We start from the raw sequence: 18,474 nt of genomic DNA, 5'->3' as shown, positions 1-18,474 counted from the left end.
ATTTGAAATAAATATCTAAGGCAATCCAATAAACTTATTAAACCAGAAACTTCTTTTTTATTAGACCGTCTTTATCGCAATATATCCCATGAATATTAATGTAAAATTTAAATAAGATTTATTAATTTATGGAAAGATAAAGTTACGAGGATTGCTCAAAATAAGAAAGAGCATTGAAACAAATCGTAAAAAATTGTAAAAATATTCGAAATATTTCTTTGTTTCTTATCTATAATATAATATAAATATGATGAGATGTACAAAATTAGAAATCAGAATTAAAACAAAATAAAGAGTGGAAGATTTCGATTTATTTAAAATAATTTCAGGTGTTGGTCTTTTGTGATTTATATTTTGTAATTCGTGGTTGCAGAATAATATATTTATTTTGAGTTGGGCGATTTTTTCGAAGGTCTCATTTGAAATTCTGTTCTTCTCGAATCTGTCTCGGTGTCGCAATATCGTCTGTAGAATACAAAAATAAGCTAAAACTCGAGAAAAAATATCTTCAGACGTTTTTTCACTAGAAAATCTTTATTCATTCGCAATATATAATTCAATAATAAAAAGATAGAATAAAAGTTTATCATATTGACGATTAAGTAACTTTTTCGTAGTTTATAACCTAATTTAGAGTATTTATTTGCAAATTAGATTATCATGGAATACATTTGAAGGGAACTAAAGTTGGAATAGAAAGTTGATTGTCCTTTTAGATATTTATTCTTCATGTTGGTGTAATCATTTGTCAGAAACGAAATTTATTACCGAAAACCAGATTTATTGCTGTTTCTGGTTCACCCGCCATCATCTATGGTCATTCGAAGCAATGCCGCGTCGCGTCGTTGAGACCGAAGAATGTTTACGACGTACAAAGAAAAAAAAGAGGCAAAACAGAAAAAGATACTGATTGTGTTAAAACGTGCGAATCCATCTTCGTAGGTGAATTGGACATGTAAGAATAAAAATATACTGTGTGTTATTCAATATTTCGATATTTTAAAGTTATGAACTCATAGTATTATTCACGTACAGTCGTCCTATCCGTAAGAAAAGAAAAAATGTAAAATTCATAAATCTGAGCTGCGATGTAAGTTTCTAAATTTTATTCTGTTACGGAGTTTCTGACATGTAAAAAGAATCGGTAATAGACAGAATAGATGATATACAAGAGCGTTATTTTTTCGATTTCGATGAAACTTTGTAGGTTAGATAGAGGAACGAAAAATACTTGACTCATGCGTACGCAGGTGTTAGATATACAATAAAACTGACGAAAACTGACGACTGTCACGAATTCAAAAGGTTTTCACACGTTCTAGAATTTTTACTATATGAATTTCTGCTATAGCTACATCTGTTTTATACCTTAGAAAGAGATAGATGTTAATAGAATAGTATTATCTTTGATATTTTGGTATGATAAAATAGCGAAGAATTCATTCAAATGAACGAGTGAGAAAATAATCTCTTTGTTCTTAAAATTTTCTAAATCTTTACAGCATCAGATATAAAAAACTATGTATTTTCAACTTTTTATATGAAATAAATATTAATAATCTTTTATGCTATTGAAGATATGAAATTTATATCATTATGCTTGGTAACTTAACCTAATCTCCCTGGTGCTACACTATTATAAGGTTAAACAACATACCTTCGTATTCATTTCTTTTTCTTCTTTTTCTGTGTCTTAGACTACGTTTGTAGTAGATGCATGTTCCGTTTATTATTAAAATTAATAATTAAAATTAAATATATAGTTTCTCTTATAAGTGTATGCATTTCGATTTTCAGATGTTCAGATGTTCGTAAAAACGACATTACCTCAATACATAGATTCATATATATATAGTTTAATATAAGTTGTAATAGTGTACATAATTCACTTCTGAAATTAAGTTCACGTTTTTGGAAGGCATGGTTCACAAAAGTCACGAGTAAAAGAGAAGAGACGAAGTATTATGTACCTCTCATTCGACAAAGAGAAACGCGACCGTCCACTGGCTACAGATGAAAACCAGATAATGCAAAAATGAGTATTATTCATGGCGGGAAGTAGGCCGAGGGCATTTTCGTCTCGAAAGTTGCTCGCAGGTGTCTATTTGTTCCACCTTTGTTTGCGCGTTTGTCTTCCAATTCAACACGTGAATAAGCTTGAATCGTGCAGGTTGCCTCATTTTTTTTCTTCTTCTCTCTTTCATTAAAAACTATATTTTAATGTATCGCGACCAACTGTTGTTAATGAATCGATGTGAACGACATCGATAGGCGAGTTACGATAGCCGCGGCAAATTTGAAATTATATTAAGAACAATAGCGGAACTCTGTTTTAATTAGATACATAATTGTTTAATTGGGGTTCCCCTTGTTTAACACTGAATCTGCTAGGGTAGTTGAAAGGACCAATTTGTAATTTCTCATGACAATTTTGTTGATTTATATAAGTTTTACAACATTAGTAGTATCTGCATCTTTAAGATTTTCCTCAATTATCCATTTTCCACAATGACTGGAATACGTATAACTCAGTGATTGAAATATTTATTGGATACTATATAGTAATAGTTTATTGGATATTGTAATAACATAATATATTCTGTAGTGTGTAGGCTGTTATTATATTATTAAATATATTGGAGTATATACTCTGGGAGGTAGGATGTTGATTTAAGATAGGAGTGTGTTTTAAAATTAAAATAATTGGTACGCGTGTAATGTATGTATAACGATGGAAATAGGCGGAGGCAGTATGTGATTATGTATTTATGTTGTTGCTTGTGACGAGGGAGGAAGGTAGTCGATAAATGAAAATGAAAAGAGTATTTTCTTAAATCCATTATGGAAGAAGTTACCGGGCCAATAAGTTAGTAATATATTAAAGAAAATGAAAGTTAAAAAGTATACGCATATATAATACACAGTCTACAGAAATGTTATCGTTTAACTCATAATGATATGTTAACAATTCCATAAATTTTCAATAAATTTTCAGTGACACGTTGATATTGCTTCGATGAAAGTAATTTAAAATAAAAGCCAGTCTCGACGGATTGTTCATTGTTCTTTGAAAAGAACTGTAAGTAGAACAAGAATTAGCATGGTCTAATAGTAGTGTATAGTCTCTGATGACTTTGTAAATAAATGATGTCTGGCTGATGTCTGAATAAATATCGTGTTATGATCGATGTGGGTCGATAAATACACGTCTAAAAAAACTTCTTATTCTTGCCTCGCTAGAACGTAGAATCTAGATATAATAAAATCGAATGAAAATCAAAATTAGAATCTAAATATAGATAGGAAGTTTAAAGGGAAAGACATTATCAATTTGATTAATTTTAAATTTACAACTTTGAACCTGAGAAATATCAAAATATAAAAATCATAAATCAAATTATATGAGTATATTAAAGAATATAACAATTAAAGTTAACAGCTTCGAAAGGATGCTTTTCCTTCTAACACCTAGTCGGTATTCTTTGACGCGCTGTTCACTTTTTGCTGGGTATTATACTCGATCCTTCGAAGTATAACTGGTGGCCACTGAGCGGAGCGTGTCTTTTACGATTCTCTCTAATAACTGAACCCTTTCAAACTTCGTTAAGCGGCACAAACAGGTCCGGCTCAGTGTGTAGGGCATTAGCGGCAATTTTGTCGGAACCTGTGTGTCACTAGGCCTCCCTGTAATACATGGTAGATCGAAGCCATTCAACGAGCCGCAAGTGTAGATTAGCCGCTCAAAATCGCCTTGATTCAATGACTGAATGGAAGGTCAGTAGCTCTCTCGATAGTCTTGTTGCTTCGTTTCGTTAGTCGGTGTTAAATACTTCCCACGAATGTCCCTCTCGCGTACAGGGTGGTCTTTCTATATTAGCTGATATACATATATACATATATGAGCCGTATCTCTTTATTACCCCGTTTCTTTATCTTTTCTCCTCTTCTTCTATAATAAAGATGAGAAGGGAAATTCTGCGTTTAAGCGTTTAAAGTTTAATTATTATCGGTGATTTTGCAAATTAATGTATTACATATATTTTATCAACCCCTGCTGGAATGTATTTTTGGGCTGGAAGAAAATATTTTCGTTTCTTCGTTGTTAAGAATAAAAATATTTTTATAATTTTTTTTTTAATTCGATTAAAATTAATATCAGTCAATGGTTGTTTGGGGATTTTTAAAAGTACGATGTTCGATCGTGAACAGGATTAATATTGTCTTTTTCTCTTTATTTTTTACTTATAGGTACGGTAGGATATAAAATTTTGCAATTTTTTAAGTAAAAGATTGAATAGAGATATTTTGTTCTTTTTCCCCTCAAGTGTATTTTGGTAGATTGATTTACATGAATACAAGAAAGAAGTGTAGATAAATGTTTATTCGACGGATGCATCTACGATCGATTGATGTCTAATTTTACTACGAAACATCAGTCGTGTGTTTATACTTGAATGAATGTGAAGTTCTGAAGGTGTAACATTAATAAACTTCTACACGTACCATACTTGACTGCACAGCTATGTTGTTTTACAAATTGAACATTCATAAATTACCGATAACTACCGATCAAAATAACGATATATCGTGTTATTTGTTTGATGAGATTGCAGGAAGACTATTTATCACGAACTTTTGCTAAGCAACGGAATTAAATGCAGCAATCAGATTTTTCTCTTATTTACTTATTGTCTTATTTATTTATTTTTGTCTTATTATTACGATATTTTAATAATAATGCAATAATATAATGGTAAAATACAATGACGCTATCCTCAGCAAAATTACGATCAAGCTATCTAATTTCTGTTTATTCCTTCTAAAAACAAACTTGTTGCCTCTCTTCATAAAAGATAAAATCCGATTAAACAATTAAGATTTTTGTTTTTGAAGAAAAAAATTATTAGCAATTCGGATAAAGGAAATAGAAATTAGACGATGTAACACTAATACGCGATGATAAAATTTATATAGAACATTATACGCGATATACTAGTGTGGTTGGTAACTAGTGGTACAAGCGGAAAAGGGGGTGATTCTAGGCGAAAAAAGAAGTCGGAAACATAGAATAAAAATTTTTCGTTCGAGGCTTTGTTTTCACTGTAGATCGTTGTCTCGATGGAAAAATTAAAAAAAAAAAAGAAATTTTTATTCTGTATTTTCGACTTCTTTTTTCGCGTAGAATCACCCTCTTTCCGCTTGTACCACCAATTACCAACCACCCTGTATAAAAGATAATTATAATATTATACAACTCTGAAATTACATAGCAAGCGTAGAATTAGAAAAGATTTAAAGGCAACGTACTGATATCGTAATTTCGCCTCGATTCACCATAGGCGCGATGAATTATTGCATATTAAATAATCCAATTGCGCCTGCACTTTCTCGGATGATATCACTGCTACGGTAAATCTACGGTTTTTATTAGGCACCAGACACGAGCAATATCCGTGTAAATGCGTAAGCAATCGCGCGTATACCAGTACGTTTGCGGTTAGCCGGCTCTATAATTCATCCTGAAATCACTTTGCACATCGTTGACAACTGCTTTCATTATATTTTTCTCCTCACACCGTGTATACTACGTCATTCTGACGCGTCTGTGGTATTTTCTTTCATCGATCGTTGCCATTTCTTTTCTCCTCTTTAATTTTCTCCCCTCCTTCGAGAATTTCTGCACTGTGAGCCTATCTGTCACAGCCGTGGATAAATGTCGAGCCGAGGAACAGGAAGATGAGTGTTGCGGCGCTGTGCGCGAGTAGGAAGCGTGAGGGAATAGTATGTCCGCGAGCCATGAAATATCGAGGCGAAAAGGACACGATCCGCGACTGAGAACGCGATACCATGTGAACCTCATTGCCTCGAAACCGTTACCGCAGCCACATAACGTTGGCTCAGCTCTGGAAAGGTCGTTCGTTAAACAGTCTGACCCTGCAATATCTTTGTTTAAAACGTTTCCGTCGTTGCGCATGTACCGATAAAGTATAAACGCGTGCACGTTGTTAAGCAAAGATATTCGCGAATTTACACGTCAGCCGTGTTCTCTATCTCGAGAGGTCTGAGTCATTAGCTTGTCTTGTAATTATTGTTTATTATAATGATTGCCTCTCGTCTTAGTCACCGTGTTTACGTTTATTTCCTAAACTCTTATCTTGCTAATTACTTCACTCTGTGTATCGGTACATTGCGTTCTAACAAGTTTGCTTATCTTACATTGTATTGCGAAATAGTACAGTATATTGGCTTGGCAACTAAGTGATCGCGGATTTTGTCAATACTATCTAATGCGAAAATCCGCAATCACTTAGTTGCCGAGCCAATAGTACAGTTATGGTACCAAATACAGCGTGGAGATTTTTTCTCTGTATAGTAAATACGTAAAAATCGAGAAATTATACAGGGTGGTTGGTAACTGGTGGTACAAGCGGAAAGAGGGTGATTCTACGTGAAAAAAGAAGTCGAAAATATAGAATAAAAAATTTTTTTTTTTTAATTTTTCCATCGAGACAACGATCTACAGTGAGATCCGTTATAACGCACCGCACGCGTACCGAGCGAAAATTCAAAGTCGATTTTCTCGAAAATAAAACCCCGAACGAAAAATTTTTATTCTATATTTTCGACTTCTTTTTTCGCGTAGAATCACCCCCTTTCCGCTTGTACCACCAGTTACCAACCACCCTGTATAGAGTTGGCGACATAGGTCAAACGATATAACAATGATACACCACTGAGTGTATTCACATTTATGTCGATTTAATCCATCGTTTAAATATAATTTTTGAAATTTTCCCTTTTCGAAATTGATCCTGACGAGTCGGATAAAAACGTGCGATAAAATACTCGATCGTTGTTGCGTTCAAGTAAAAAAGAGTATCTCGTCGGAAGACAGAGAATTATGCTTATACTTTTTCTACCGCCTGTAATGTGTACGTAGGTGTACTTTATTCCGAACGAGTCCGGCCGTTTAGATGGAAATTAGTTGATGGATTTTGTTTCAGGTATTCGGATAGGGGGAATTTATTTAAATGTGAATGATGTGGGTGTTTGTATTCACAGGATGATTTAACGTTGTGGGCGTAGAGATTGATGAGGGGAACAGGTAATAGGGAAATGTAGTCAAATGTAGAGAGGAAGGTGATTCTGATAAAAGATCGAAGTCGTTGGAAAAGGTTCTGCGCTTCGAATGTTTGTTTATGGATTTGTCATTCTTAAGACGATTTGTCCGAAGAATCAGTTACAGAATTGTATTTTTGCTAGTATGGACTCTTCAGTAAGGCTCTCACCTAACAGACCTATACCTTAGACACAATGAGAGAAGAGAGAAAGTGAGTGTTTCGTCCAAGATCTGCTAGTATGGACGAATTGTATTTTTGTTTTATTTCATATTTATGATCGAACGTTATACGTACTAATTATCGGTAAAGTTTACTTTGTTTAAAAATTTGTCTAAATTACAGACCTACTTAGATATTGTTTCACGTGATTTCTCGTGAAATTCTACTTGTGTAGCGTATCCTTTTGTGGTTTTCTTTTCTTCTTCAAACTGCAGTACCAGTTTACAAAATTACTGGCGCGTACTACGCGATCATACGTTGTACTTAAAACACACGCTCTCGAGCAAGTTTTATTATTAAACGATGATAAATAAATCGCTGCTAATAATCGGAAGCTGATGAATTAATAAAGTTGTTCGAAGTGACGAGGTGTGTCGATGATATTATCATGACAGAGTAATTTATTTCTTCATTTCGTTGTCTTTCTATGACGAAAATATAAAAATATTATTATACATAATAGTACGCGTTACATTATTATTTACGTATATCAAATGGTATAACAGGCAGATAAAAATTATTTTAACTGCTGTTCCAGTTATTTATGCGTATAAAAATATAGCGAGCAGTGGATAAATAGAGAACGATGTAACGAGCTACGTATCTGATAAATTGCTTGCTATTTTATTTTTGGAACTTATAGTGGAAAGTCTCTTTTGTTGCGCGTAAAGTAACATATTCCCTCTCGATGGTTCCGTCATGTTCGTAGTAGCCAACAAACTTCTACATTTCCTCTTCGCGGCTCGACTTTATGATGTAATAAAATATGTAGAAGTCATTATCATGGCAGATAGCAAACTTATTTTCGAAATGCTAGACACATTAAGTCGCCTTTCATGTTATATTCATTTGCTTATATAAAATATAACAAAACAGTATAGAAGATCTCGAAGAAGAGAACACTGTTGAAATCGAATACTTTTACTTTAAATAATCTCTACAGTGTTAATGTACCATCTATCACGTCTTTACCTATCCGATAAGAAAAATAATAAAATACTCTAACGAAATAAAGCCATGAATATAAATCTAGCCAGAACTTTCAACCAGAATCTCAAGCTTTAATATCAACAAATTTGGTATAAATTTCTACACAAACATATCTAGAAATGAATTGCAAGCGATAGTCGTATGCAAATAATTGCCAAGGTAATTCTCTAAGCGACTCTACAAATATCGTCAACAAGAATACACAACTGGCTCTTTAAACACGTCCACGCATTTCCAAAAATTTGTCCAAAAGCGAAAGCGAAAGATTCTTAAACGATATAATCGAATTGTACATTTGTCAAAAAATCGAACTCCACCAAGCATCACGACACACGTGATATTTCTTTTTCCAACTATACGAAATAGCCTTGAGATGAAACAACGTATCTGTTTGAGTGGAAGTTGCGGCTAGAATCGAGGTCACTTGACGTACAGCCTCGCCATGGTGACGATCGTGGAATCGTTCGCTTGTTTATTGCCAAAAGAGCACAGAACGACCGAGAGTAACTTTCGCGTCTCGAATACAAAGAAGAACGTGACAGAGACGCTTGTGATACGTTTTATTATCGGTACGATCGATGAGAAGGATAGGTGAATGGCAGCGTGAAGCAACGGTATAGTTAAATGGTTGGGATGCTTAGTCATCCGGTGTGCAGAAATTCGCGTCGATGACGACTGCTCGAGGTATACCTATGCTTTCAAATAGATGTCAAGGCGGATCTAAATCTGTTTTGCTTAGACTGTACGTGATATGCCCGTCCCGTTCGTAATCGCGAATAATACGCACGTATTGTGTTCATTATCAGTCCTTGCATAACACGCGTTCACCAAGTGCATTCGAACCGCGAGTATTACAGCCAGGAAGATTACCGACACGGATACTGTTACTGCAAATTGTTTTCGTATTCGTATCGATTACGTTTATTGGCAGCGAGAAACGCGAGAAACATGTTGATGCTCGCGATTCTCCTTTCACATTGTATTGTTAGATGAAATAACAGAAAGCGTAGTAGGTTTATAGTTGGATCACGTACGTTCGGTGTCATTTAAAATGGAATAATAGCTACGTCCTGATGTCTTTGAGATTTTTATTCGTACATTGGTACATCTCTTACGTTTTGTTAAAGTTAAATTACATTAAATGTATATATGTTTATTTTTAACATGTAACAAATAGAAAGAAAAAGATCGACGTATCAAAGGTAAATTAAACGTATTTCAAATCGTATAGAACTCGTTATTATTGTTTTAATTCGTACCACTTAATAAATACGATTTATAAACAAGAATATTGCGAATATTAAAGCGTACGATTTTTAAGTAACATTGCACGTTCCACGTACGATGGATTAATTTAACGTCGGTGGTTACGTAAATTTGACAAACGTATGGCGATTGTATATAAACTATTTGGATTTGAAGATTATGACTCTCCTTACGAGTGCGTAATATCTTTCTTATCTTCGCGTGTACTTTTTGTTAAACATATGGGACGTTATGTAAGTTGCAGGAACGTGTGTATGTTTGGGAGTAGGATATCACGCCGCTTGTAATAATATTGTGATAGTAATAGCGATATTTTTACCAGAGATTCGTTTCTCGAACTAACGCATTTCATAAATAAATCACGCAGAAAGAGGATCTAAGCGATAACGCATAATTTCTGAATAATTCATGCGTAAATAAGGAGAGGCAAATGAACAGAATAATTTGTAGCTCGGTTTAATTTAATTCGAAACCTCTCTCTCTCTCTCTCTCTCTCTTTTTCTCGCCTTTTACATTTAGATAATCGAATGGGAGTTAAAACTCGTTATCCGCCTGCGAAGCGTTGAGACTATCTATATCAATGATTTCAATTTTTCACGAACAGCAGAACAAACAAGTTTGTACACGCGTAACGCAGAATTAATGGAAGCATTTATCCAGTTTTTGCTTGTTATATTTACCATAGAGCGTTAATTAAAATTCTAAATAGAGTACTTTTATCCAGAACGGATGTTACGACATCGAGTATAGTGGTTCGGATAAGCATGCAACCCAATTAGGCGAATGACAGAGAACGCGCGATAATTATCGTTGATTATCATTAACGGCTGTCGAATAGTTCGAAGTTTAACTTTATTCCAACGAATTTCACATTTTTCACTGTTCCCAGTCAAATCAACTTCCTTCAATTTGCGATTAAAATAGTAACAGACGTAATAAGACGTTAAGAATATATCAACTCGTCCTAATTCAATGGTCGCCTGCTTACTCTATGTTTAGTTTCAATTTAACGCGAATTCTACGTTTAGTTGGAATTCTATTCCACGTTCGATTCCGATTCGTTTATGTTCGAGGAATATTGTCACGTACAGTTTGTAATTTAATTATACAGGGTGTCGCGCAATGACGAAATGACACCACGTAGCACATCGAACCAAATCGATCGACTGCACTTTCTATCAATTTCTAAATTACACAAGTGCACGTCCAATATGCCATTTTCAAAAAATAAATTACTTACTCTCGTTGGTACTGTTGTGAGAAACTCCAACGTGTATAAGTTATTTATCCTTCGTGCAAATGGGGAATAACATTTTTTAGCGTGGAGCTTCATCCTCGGAAAGATTAAGCTGGAAAATTCTGCGGATAATCATCCGACCACGTCTCGGTAGACGTTGCTTCCTCGTAGGATCGATCATCGTTATAATAATCTTCAACTTGGCTAATATCATTAGGTCGTTATACCGGTGCGATTATCGTTACGATATTGTAATTTCAAAGTGCTTAATTTTACTCGCAATCGCAAAGTTCATCAACGGATGCGTACAATTTATCGAAGAAGTTTCAAAGTTTCGTAAACGACAAGAAATAACAATTCGACGGAGGAGTATATTTAGCTTGAAGTTAAACAAAAAGCGGAACAAGAGTAAAATGCACGTTACAGCGTTGGAAACGGCTGGAAATGTCGGAGCGATTACCCGCCAAAATTTCACCCCTTGTCTGCTATTCAACGAGGCGATAAAACGGTGTGTGAGTTCTTGGAAAGGCAATCCGTGCGCCATGCCAATAGCTCCAAAAACACACGGTACCTCGCATATTTCTAAATATTACCGGCTGCCCCTGTGGTCAGCAATAAATTCGAGGCACAATCACCGGCGAATGATCATGAAACTTCAAGCAGTGCGTAAAATATATGCAACAGCGGTGAGCTCGAGCGTAGTCCGGCTACATAAATAATGACCACGTGTGATCCCGTGCGAGTAGCTACAGTTGTTACAACCTGCTCACCGTATTGCCTCGTTTTGCTTAAAAGCGAGCCTGACAATTATCTTAATAGCTGACTCGGTCGAGCCGAGGTATTTCCAGGTAGCGGAGGCGAGGCATCTCACGATTTTCATCGAGTAAACAGCGAAGGATAACAGCGTCGGCGTTCCACCGGCTGCTACGCCGTAATTTCACCACGCCGGTTTATTTCTGATTTTTCCGCCCCTTTTCGCCTCGCGTTGCCATCTCATATTAGATAGTAGCGATAGATAGCGCGAACGATGGATCCTCGGTAGCTTATCGGCCCATGGTTATCGAAAATTATGGAAACTCGTTGCGCGGCAAACGCAATGCGCCACAGATAAGAGAACTGCTGTTCAATTTTCGAATTATCGTAGCCACGGTTGATCGTCCGCTCGCTCGTGGAATCGTTCCGGGTGAAAAAGAAAAATCGAATCGACGCAACCGGTAATCTCTGCTCGATATCTGGCTGAAATGTGACGCAACCGCGTTGGTGATCGGCGAATTATGAAAATCGACTCGTTGACTTATTATGCCTGGGTTCGGCCAGTAATCGCAACTGATAAAGTTGTACTTACGTACGTTCCGTTGAAACAGGGTGTGCCTTTTAATGTGCTGTATAATCTTTCAACGTGGCGTTTCTAAGCTCGTACAAGGTGGGAGGAGACGCCAGTTGTTAGGCGGTTTTGATCAAGTGTTTTGTAGGGATTTTTTTATCGATTACTCGTGGCAGTTGCGACAGCGATGATAAGCATAGGGAAGATCGTTGAGCATATAAATAGAGGATATGAGGTTGAGAATTTTTGCGCTAGATTTCTGCTAACAAACGTAAGCATATTTCCGATAAGATGTACGAATCAACGAAGATAATCGAATGATAAAAGAATTTTAAGCGGAGATCTTGTTAACCAGATTTTCCAATAGGCGAAACAATCTTCCAAACTTTTTGTCTTTGTTGAAAGAATTTTCTTGCAATATTCGGTCGTGTAGCTAGTGATAGAACGCTATCCAAATATGTCAAATATGAATCACGAGTTGCAACGTAGATTACGATTCGAGTTATAACGTTGTCATGTTGTTTAAAGTTCCGCAGCGAAGGATAAATTTTCCACCTGTTTGTTTCGACATTCCTCGTGCGTCAGCGTTAATCGAATAATAAACCTTCGATCGATAGTTTAACGTTTCGTCATGTTTATACTTGAATTAAAATGCAGACGGAGCACGTGTCAAACGTGCTGTCAGACGATTGTCAAACAAGGAAGGAGCGCACATATTTTGAATCGCGCAGTACCGTAGTTAGCGCACGAGCGCGCACGAGCAACAAATTTAGTTATCATTACACGGATAGTCATCGCGTAATACGATGATGTCTCGTTTATGTCAAGGACGATGTATGTATCGTTATTCGCAACGAGCGCCATAAATCTCCTTTCTACTTATGCACGTACGATGACACTCGGAATTAGCAAGTTCGGTCACGTTTCTTTAAGGAAGCGTCAATTGTTGTTCCGTACGTTTATGGAAAATCTATCTAATGATAACGAGGATCCGATAGAAATCTAAAAATTGAAAAAAAAAGACACAGCTTTCATTTTAGATGAAGTTTTAAGCAAATTGCTCGCAAATGGCCTTTATACATATACTTAGACAATGCTTTGAAATAATTTGAAACTTTTTTCCTTTTTCAATTATTTATAATTAGCTCAATTATTTTTATCATTAGCTTGAAATTATGTAGGTATCGTGTGTTGTATGAACCAGCAACAATAAAACTGAAATATTTTACAGCGTAACGGTATTCGCGCTGAGTTAATGCAATTGGCCTTGAACAACACAAGTGTACAAGCTTACGCGTGCGAGGACATTGCGAGAAAATATTTGGTGTGTAACGGCTACTGTCGTTGACACAATAAAATCAGGAATTATTATATCTTCGCAGATTTCTGTTAATCCGTGCGTCATAACGTCAAATCCTAATCTGACTCAAGCGAAACTTGAGACACGAGTACATAGAATCCGATGCTTCGTTGATTTAACGATCTCACCATATTTCTTCCGCTTACTGTATTAATTAAGCAATCTTTCGAGTGAGTACATAGTCAGTCGTATTCCAAGCAGTCGTGTAGCGTTACATCATGTTGTGCTGCATACATATAAATAGCTACGCGCAGTAGCATGAGAAGTAATATGCACACATTATGTTAGATATATATATGCCGGGTTAATGTTGGAATTTTGGGCGTTTGACGAACCTTCACTCGAATTTGCCATTGTGCTTACAGCTGATATTTATTGGTACAAATGTGATTATTACAAGAAACTACAAGTAACAGCGGCGATCGGATGGTCGAAATGTCGATGACAATGAATTCAGGTTCGATAAGGAATCCACGGCCAACGGGACGATGCACGATCCTAGTGTCACTCAACGTGCAAGTAGTACTGCTCTGAATAGACTCCCTCAATGTCCAAGTGAAACTGCCCTTATATAGTCCTTTCCCCACCTCTCGGGTCAATCTTTGTTTTTAAGGAGAGCTATATAATTATTCCATACCTGTGTTAGGTACGTCCCTCCCGTGACCGTGACTACGTTCACCGTTATGTCACTTCGAGCCCAAGCCCATCGTCACAAACCTTGAGCACCCATAATCGGATTAGAACATTACAACTGTTTCTTAGTTTTAATTACTTAAGCGTGGCTATATAGTAAAAGTCTGGACTAGCGTATTGGGGTTTTCCCCAACATTCCAAACGGGAGGCCCCGATGTCCTTTCATATATATGAGGAGTATCGTGTGTTATCCGTGATGTTTGTAGCTGCTGCTAATGTAAACGTCGCTATAAGCTACTGGGGTACTGCTGATTTTTTTCTCATTTTTGTATCGTGGAAGAAAAATCGGAGAACTCCGGTCGCCGGGATTCGAACCTGGGTTCCGAACGTTCGTAACCTAAGGCGCTAACCACTGCACTATTGTTTTTTTTCTTTTTTTTAATGATGTTTATTTAACCCAAGATACAATTTTAGTTACATTTTGGTATTCATAATAAACTGTGAATTTTGGTAATGATGTGCTAGGCAAAGGTACCGATACGCGGCGGTACGACGTAGCCATACTATATTATGTGTCGGCGCTTTACATTTTTTGTGTTAAAATCTAATCTTTGGATTTAAGCCGCTGGTGAGCGGAGCTTTTATGTAATTTTGTTTTTGGTTGATTTTTCTGTCCTGAAAACTTGGTCGCAAAACAGGACGCTTCGGTAGTCTACTTTTTGGATGCTGTATAACTTTGGGGAGAGGCGGGATGATAGGGAGGGGGAGGGGGATGTTAAATAGGTTTATTTACAATATTTACAATATTTACAATATTTACAATGATTACACCTGTCTGCACTACCGTCGTCCAATAGAAGTTAGTGTCGAGTGGCGGTATTTGTTGTCGAGTGCCACCACATATATATATATACACAAACACATATTAAAAGAATTTGGGAAATAAAGAAAAAATGATGTCCTTAGTTCGTCTCGAGTTTGATTTAGATTTATCTTAACTTTGAAAGAAGTAGGAAATTTTTATGCATTTCTGATGAATCGAAAGATGCAAAAATGTAGCTATAGATATATAGAATATACAGGACGCGGTCGTGTAACATGTACAAGCGAGTACGAGGTGATTTCTTATGAAAAAACGAAGGGAAAAATATAGAATAAAATGTTCTCCTTTCAAATTTAGTTTTCGAGAGAATTTTGGGTATTCGTTGGATATATATGAATTCGGCTAAGTATCGACTAGACAGGAGTAAATAATTACGAGGCTATTCTACGTACGAAAATAAGTGAACAAATTTGGAACAAAATTGTTCCATTTAAAGTTGCATCTTCACGAAAGTAGAGTCTGTTCGTGTTTAGATAATAATCGATCCAATACACGCGGATGGTACGTTTTCAAGTTTGCTTTGCTCAGGAACCGAGCGTCTTATGAACAAATTTTATTCTACATTTTCGACCTATTTTCACACGTAGAATAACATCCTACCAATGATTTTCTGCTGTACAATCATGTTCAAGTATACTCGATAAATTTTCAAACTTTCTCGAGAACTAAGCTTCGAACAGGAAAATTTCATTCTATTGGATTGGCAACTAAGTGATTGCTGATTTTGTCAATACCCCCTAATGAGATTAGTTGGCAATCCAATATCACGAGAAAAATTCTTCAGTTCCATTCTACGCGTACAATTTTATCGTGCTGGTTCGAGGTCATACGTGCAAACTTCAGCTGCGATTGAAACATTTTTCCTTGAAATTCGCCAATATCTCCGACGTCATTTGAAAACAATTCGCGTGACGCCAACGCGACGTAGCGTCATTCGCCTTCGCGAGCAATGACACGATACAAAGGTGGCGTCATCGCCGATCAAAGAAATTGAATGAAAATGGCACAGGCGGCGATCGACATCTGATGGTCCGTTTTCTGTTTGCAGTGAGCGGTGCGGTGCTGATGTTTTTCCTGTTCGGCAAACCGTACAAGCGTGGATTCTTCTGCAATGACGAGTCGTTATATCATCCGTTCCACACGTCGACTGTAACCAGCGTGATGCTCTACGTCATTGGTCTTTTGCTTCCTATATGCACGGTGAGTCACCTGCTGCGATTCTTCATTTCCCTGGTCCGAAAAGAAGCGTCAGACGATAGCTCGACGACGTCGCTATCGTTTTTCTTGCGGTCGGGATATTTTGTACGAGGTGTTTCTTAAAACATACAAGGGGTCACGCAGTGTGTGAGAAACGCCGACAGGATGAATTTAAATCTTGAAAATGATACTGTTGACGCGCCAGCAATGCCGAAAACGGCTGACTACCATGTTGACTGAATAGGCTTTTTAAAAGCCAGTTTATATTTTTTAAGATTCTTCTGATGATATATTTTAACATTGTTACGGTCCTTAGCGTTTTAGTTTGAAAGAATTAGAATGTAAACGGGGGAATTTTATAAGGAAGACAGGTGTTTTTATTTTTACGCGACAAATATTTTATTTTATTTACAAATTATATATGTATATACTAATTGTATATCGTGGTGATATTTTATGGGGAAAGGTGATATTCTAATTCTAAATTACCAGAGTTATCGTTCTGTATTCTGTATTTAATTCATTTTAATTATTGTAGCGGCTATTGTAGTTCAATGCTATTGAAATAAGAGAAATAAGAAAAGAAGTAAATATTTGACAGATTAATTTTAAGATTAGTGGATACACTTTTTGGATTTATTTTTGCAACGTTGTTTTGCGGTTAAGACGGAACAAATATTTTATATTTTCTTGTTTGCCAAACTTAAAGTTTTTTTACATGCCAGTTAATTGGATTTTGATATTTGTTTATGGAATGCCGATGATCTTTCCCCTTTCAAGGCCTCTTCGTAATATCCATTTATTAATTCATTTGCCCAGTATTGTGTTTTTTATCTTATCGACGACAGAAGAACTCATTGTAGGGGGAATGTAATAGAATATACATATTATTCGAGTGAATAAAGAGGCACGACTATTGAAGTAAACGGTTAATAGACTCTAAGTTACTTTTTAAAATAATAATTGGAAAAGGAAAAAGATAGCACACTTGCATTCTCCAGATTATTTATTTTCCTTTAGGTAGTGAAAATTGCCATTTACGAAGTTCAACGAAAACAATGTTCATCTATTATAAATTAAATATTTTTTTGAAAAAATCAACAGGTAAGGAATCGTTCCAGGTGATAGTTTTTAATGACTCAGCTTGTGTATCGTAATTAATTTAAGCCAGTTGAGTCAATTATTTACTCATTACGTAATAAACTTTCGAGTAATCAACATTTTACAAAGATATTCGGAAATTTTATGCATGCGAATTTTTTTTTAAGGAACAACTAATAGAGTTTTAATGAAATAAGCTTCAAATATAGTTATGTTTTATCGCAAAAAAATTGAGAGATAAAATATGACTCTGTTTTTACATTTTTTCATCTGTGCACGATTTTTACCAATGATATCTAAATGTTCTGATATTTTACTCAACAGTGTTCCATGCAAAATGAATCATCGACGAAGGTCAATATTTAATGTTCCACTTAACGTTATCTTTAAAATTTGCCAACGGTATCTGATTTTTAACCATAATTCCGCTTTATTATCACAATCTCTATCTGGAAATCGTAGGAATAAAATTTAATAAATCGAAAGCTCGTACCATCTACGATTCATTTTAAAAGAATTTCAGATCTACGAAATTATATAAAAATTTCCCGGAAAAAAAAGTTATTCTCTAGTTAACGAAGCATAGATCGTTTCTTGGTCGAAAAAAAAAAGTAATTAGAAGGTCGTCGGGGAAAAAAAGTGTTTGATAATAAAATATTTAGATAATAAGAGCATTCGAATTATGTGAGCTTTGATAATGAAGGTTCCACTGTTTTTGATTATCAATGAGCGACGATAGTGACATCCGTTGATAAGTTATTTGGTCATTATTTTTTCCCGTGATCGTAATATTTTTCGATATTTCTTCCGTTTGTTTGCGTAACTTTCGTGTAAACAAAATTAATCGTACGTACGATTATGAAACTCGCACGTTACGTATTTCCTAATCTTTTTTCAAAAATTCCCCTCTTTAATTGTATTGTACTTTTTCTATTTATCTTTTCTATTCAAAAGACAAGATTTTATATAATACACTAAAATTTGAAACCAGTTTCACCAGGAACAAATATACCTATCGTTTAGTTAATTAAAACTAATAAATGGACTCTGAATATTATGAGAAACTCGAAGGCGTGCAAATGTACTGTATAGCATTGGTAGGCAACTAAGTGATTGTGGATTTTACAATATCATCTAATAACA

General features: G+C 35.6%; 2 protein-coding genes across 9 annotated transcripts in view; both read left to right on the top strand.

Annotated features, from left to right (window-relative positions):
- Pmm2 (phosphomannomutase) overlaps positions 1–18,474 on the top strand; it is a 70,700-nt gene that overhangs the window by 4,540 nt on the left and 47,686 nt on the right. The window lies entirely within an intron of this gene.
- wun (wunen) overlaps positions 1–18,474 on the top strand; it is a 63,655-nt gene that overhangs the window by 2,022 nt on the left and 43,159 nt on the right. For all 8 annotated transcript variants that reach the window (XR_011176238.1, XR_011176235.1, XR_011176237.1 and 5 more), the window contains exon 2: positions 16,082–16,233. Coding sequence is in view for 4 of the 8 variants with exons in the window: in XM_069132884.1 (XP_068988985.1) it covers positions 16,082–16,233 (152 nt within the window). In the remaining 4 variants the exon portion in view is untranslated. The remainder of the gene's footprint in view (positions 1–16,081; positions 16,234–18,474) is intronic.

The sequence above is a fragment of the Bombus flavifrons genome, chromosome 3 (assembly GCF_040668555.2).
Source record: "Bombus flavifrons isolate JBK064 chromosome 3, iyBomFlav1_principal, whole genome shotgun sequence".
Classification (NCBI taxonomy): Eukaryota; Metazoa; Arthropoda; class Insecta; order Hymenoptera; family Apidae; genus Bombus; species Bombus flavifrons.
The sequence above is the reverse complement of the archived record's forward strand: the minus strand, read 5'-3'. Positions and strand labels throughout refer to the sequence as shown.